Below are 3,417 nucleotides of genomic sequence, written 5' to 3' on the forward strand. Positions count from 1 at the left end.
AAAATTAAAAGTAGAAGGGGGAGGAAGTCTCTTAAAGAATTAAGAGAAGTAGCAGGACAAGCTAGAGAACAGCAAAAAATCAATGATTTATTAAATGCAACGAAGGGGAAGAGCCTTCCCAATGTGCAATGAAGATCACTTCCTGGAATGCTAGAGGGATAAATGCCCCTAGCAAAAAAAGGCTATTAAAACAAAATCTAATAGCTTTTGAGTCAGAAATTATAATCATTTAGAAAACTAAATTAGATATTGCAGAAAGCAGAAAACTGAGGAAAATATTAAAACAATGGCAGTCAGACTTCAAAGAATCTATGGGAGCTTCAGGAGGTCTAGGAATAATTTGGAATCCTCGGAAAGTCAATCTCACTATAATAAATAAAAGTTCTAATTGGATAAGTAGCAAAGTGACAAGCCTCGAAAATAATGTTAAGTTTTTACTCATTAATATCTATGGTCCCATTCCCTCTAAGGAAAAAGTTACAGTATGGCAAGAGATCAGTGGTTTTCTCTCTAATCATCCAGATATGATAGTATTCCTAGGAGGAGACTTCAATGCAATAATGAAAAAGGAAGAAAAGTATGGTGGAAAGCAAATGTTATCACAGATAAACAAGGACTTTAAAAGTTGGGCAGAAAAAAATATGCTGACAGATATACCAACAAAAAATAGAATATTCACATGGAATAACAGAAGAAAAGATTTCAACTACATTGCAGAGAGATTAGACAGATTCCTAGTTAAAGGGGATTTAAGTAGCTTTGGCATGGATATTATGGTAGAAATTCTCCCAATATCAGGATCTGATCATTTTCCTATTACTCTTAATATCTTAGAACCCAACAAACCAATAAGAAATGCCTTTAAATGTGAAAAAATGTGGTTCCTAGATCCAACATTTATGATTCAAATTAAGAAATGGTGGAAAACAGATAAGCTGCAAGGATAAAAAATGTTCTGCTTGATAACAAAAATGAAAAACCTAAAAAATAAAATAAAAGAATAGAATAAAGAGCACTTCAAAAATATTTTCTTAACAAAACTTGAAATAGAAGAAGAACTAAAAAACCTCAATGATGAATTAATTAGGGAAGGCATGGATAATAACAAATATATAAAAGAAAAAGAATTAATGATTAAACAGAAGAAATATTAGCTAAAGAAGAAATTTTCTGGCGCCAGAAATCAAGAGAAAAATGGCTAGAAGAAGGGGACAGAAATACAAAATACTTTCATAACAGTACTCTCCATAACCAAAATCTTAGACTCATAACTCATATAAAAAACTCTGAAGGAAACCTAACCTCGGAACCTCCTAAGATCTCTAAGGAAATAATCAAGTATTTTCAAGATTGTCTCAATAATTATGAAACATCTCACATTGCTGCCCAGCAGGAAATGCTCAGTAATATCCCCAAAATTATCTCAGATGATGACAACAAATTCTTAAATAAACCATTCACTTTGGAGGAAATTAGGACAGCCCTCTTCAGCATGAACCCAGATAAATCCCCCGGCCTGGATGGATTCCAAGCCTTCTTTTATCAAAAATGTTGGGATATTATTGGGAAGAGCTATGGGCTGCCATAGAAGCTACTAGAAATGGGGGACACATACTCAAAGAAATTAATCATACTTTCTTGAAACTAATACCAAAAAATAGTAATACTAAAACCCTTGGGGACTACAGACCTATAGCTCTTTGTAATACTATCTACAAAATTCTATCAAAAGCCCTTGCCACCTGGCTCAAGACTCTTTTATCTAAAATAATATTGGAAGAATAAACCGACTTTATGCCTAGAAAATCCATAATTGATGGAATATCTATTATACAGGAAACAATTCACTCAGGAAAGACAAACAGAGAAACATGTATGTTCCTCAAACTAGATAGTCAAAAAGCATATGATAAAGTAGACTGACGATTCTTATGTAAGACTATGGAGAAATTTGGATTCTCAAAAAGATGGATAAACCTCATCTACCAATGTATAGCTACACCAAAATTTTCAATACTCATCAATGGAACCCCTGAAGGTTTCTTCAGTGCTTCAAGAGGCATATGATAGGGTGACCCAATTTCACCCTTTCTTTTTATTATAATGGCTGAAACCTTGGGTAGAAAAATCAAACAAGCTCAAATCCAATCCAAAATTCAAGGCATTCTGGTAATAGAAAATGTTGAAAACACAACTCATGAGCAATTTGCAGACGATATTATTATGGCTGGTCTTAGCACTATCAATGAAGCAAGAAATTACAAAACCATCATAGATAATTACACCAAAGCATTAGGACAAAAAAATAATGCAAAAAAAATAGAAATTTTCTTTCTGAACACAGGAAATAATCAGGAAGATCAAATATGCAATTTATTAGGGTATAAAAAAGGAAAATTTCCATGTAAATACCTAGGGATATACATAGGAGATGAACAAAAACAAAATCCGGGTTGGCAAGATGTCCTCTCCAAAATTAACAAACACACAAATAGCTGGAATGGGAGATGGTTAACAAAAGCCAACAGAACAACCAAAATTAAAGTAGTCCTATCAGCACTTCCAACATATCAGTTATCCTGTCTACAAATCCCTAAAAATACCAATAAAAAAATTGAAGCCAAACTTAGAAACTTCTTTTGGAACGGGACTGAAAATAAAAAGAAAGCAGCCTTCATTAAATGGAAAAATATATGTCGACCAAAGAAGATGGGAGGATTAGGTATAAAAAACCTACAATGGTAAAACAAAGCATTAGGGGCTAAATTGGCATGGTGCATGTTTCAGGACAAGGATAGTAAATGGTCTAGAATCCTATACAATAAATACCTAAATCTTGATGATCTAACCTCCTTATTTAGAATTAAAAACCCTCTCCGATGATCATTTTTTTGGAATTTTCTAACAAAATGTTATCATATCATCTCAAAACATGCAACTTGGGACATTGGAAATGGCAACAAAGCCCTCTTTTGGGAAGATTTCTAGAATGGGCTTCCTCGTCTGGACACGTATAACATTTCCAATCAAACTGTAAACCTCCTCAAAGAGAGATGGGGGACAAAAGTAAGAGACTATGTGGATCATGATCCATCAAATGAGGATACTCCATGGAAATGGAAACCCCTATCCAACATTAACATATCTTTAATTGACCAATCCAAGCTAGAAAGTATCCTCCAAGACTGAAAAATTCATCTTACTAACAGAGAAGATAACTTAAGATGGGCTCTATCTAATGATGGAACATATAAAGTTAAAGAAGGATACAATGCAATTCTCAACTCTCAAAGATGGGAGGAAATCAATATCCCTATGAATCTCTGTTGGGATCCTGCCATTTTGCCCAAAGCAGGAATCTTCCTGTGGGCAGCTTTCCAAAACCATATTCTCACTGCTGATAGAATAATCAAAATG

At 33.8% G+C, this 3,417-nt stretch overlaps 1 protein-coding gene across 1 annotated transcript; it reads left to right on the forward strand.

Moving 5' to 3' along the window:
- The first annotated feature begins 311 nt into the window (after nt 1-311).
- Nucleotides 312-947, forward strand: LOC149555755 (uncharacterized). Its single transcript, XM_089829517.1, has one exon. It carries the CDS (start codon nt 312-314, stop codon nt 945-947), a length of 636 nt encoding a protein of 211 aa, XP_089685643.1.
- The last annotated feature ends 2,470 nt before the right edge of the window (nt 948-3,417 follow it).

Source organism: Cupressus sempervirens, chromosome 5, assembly GCF_028749045.1.
Source record: "Cupressus sempervirens isolate cs-2001-9-10 chromosome 5, ASM2874904v1, whole genome shotgun sequence".
In the NCBI taxonomy this organism is placed as follows: Eukaryota; Viridiplantae; Streptophyta; class Pinopsida; order Cupressales; family Cupressaceae; genus Cupressus; species Cupressus sempervirens.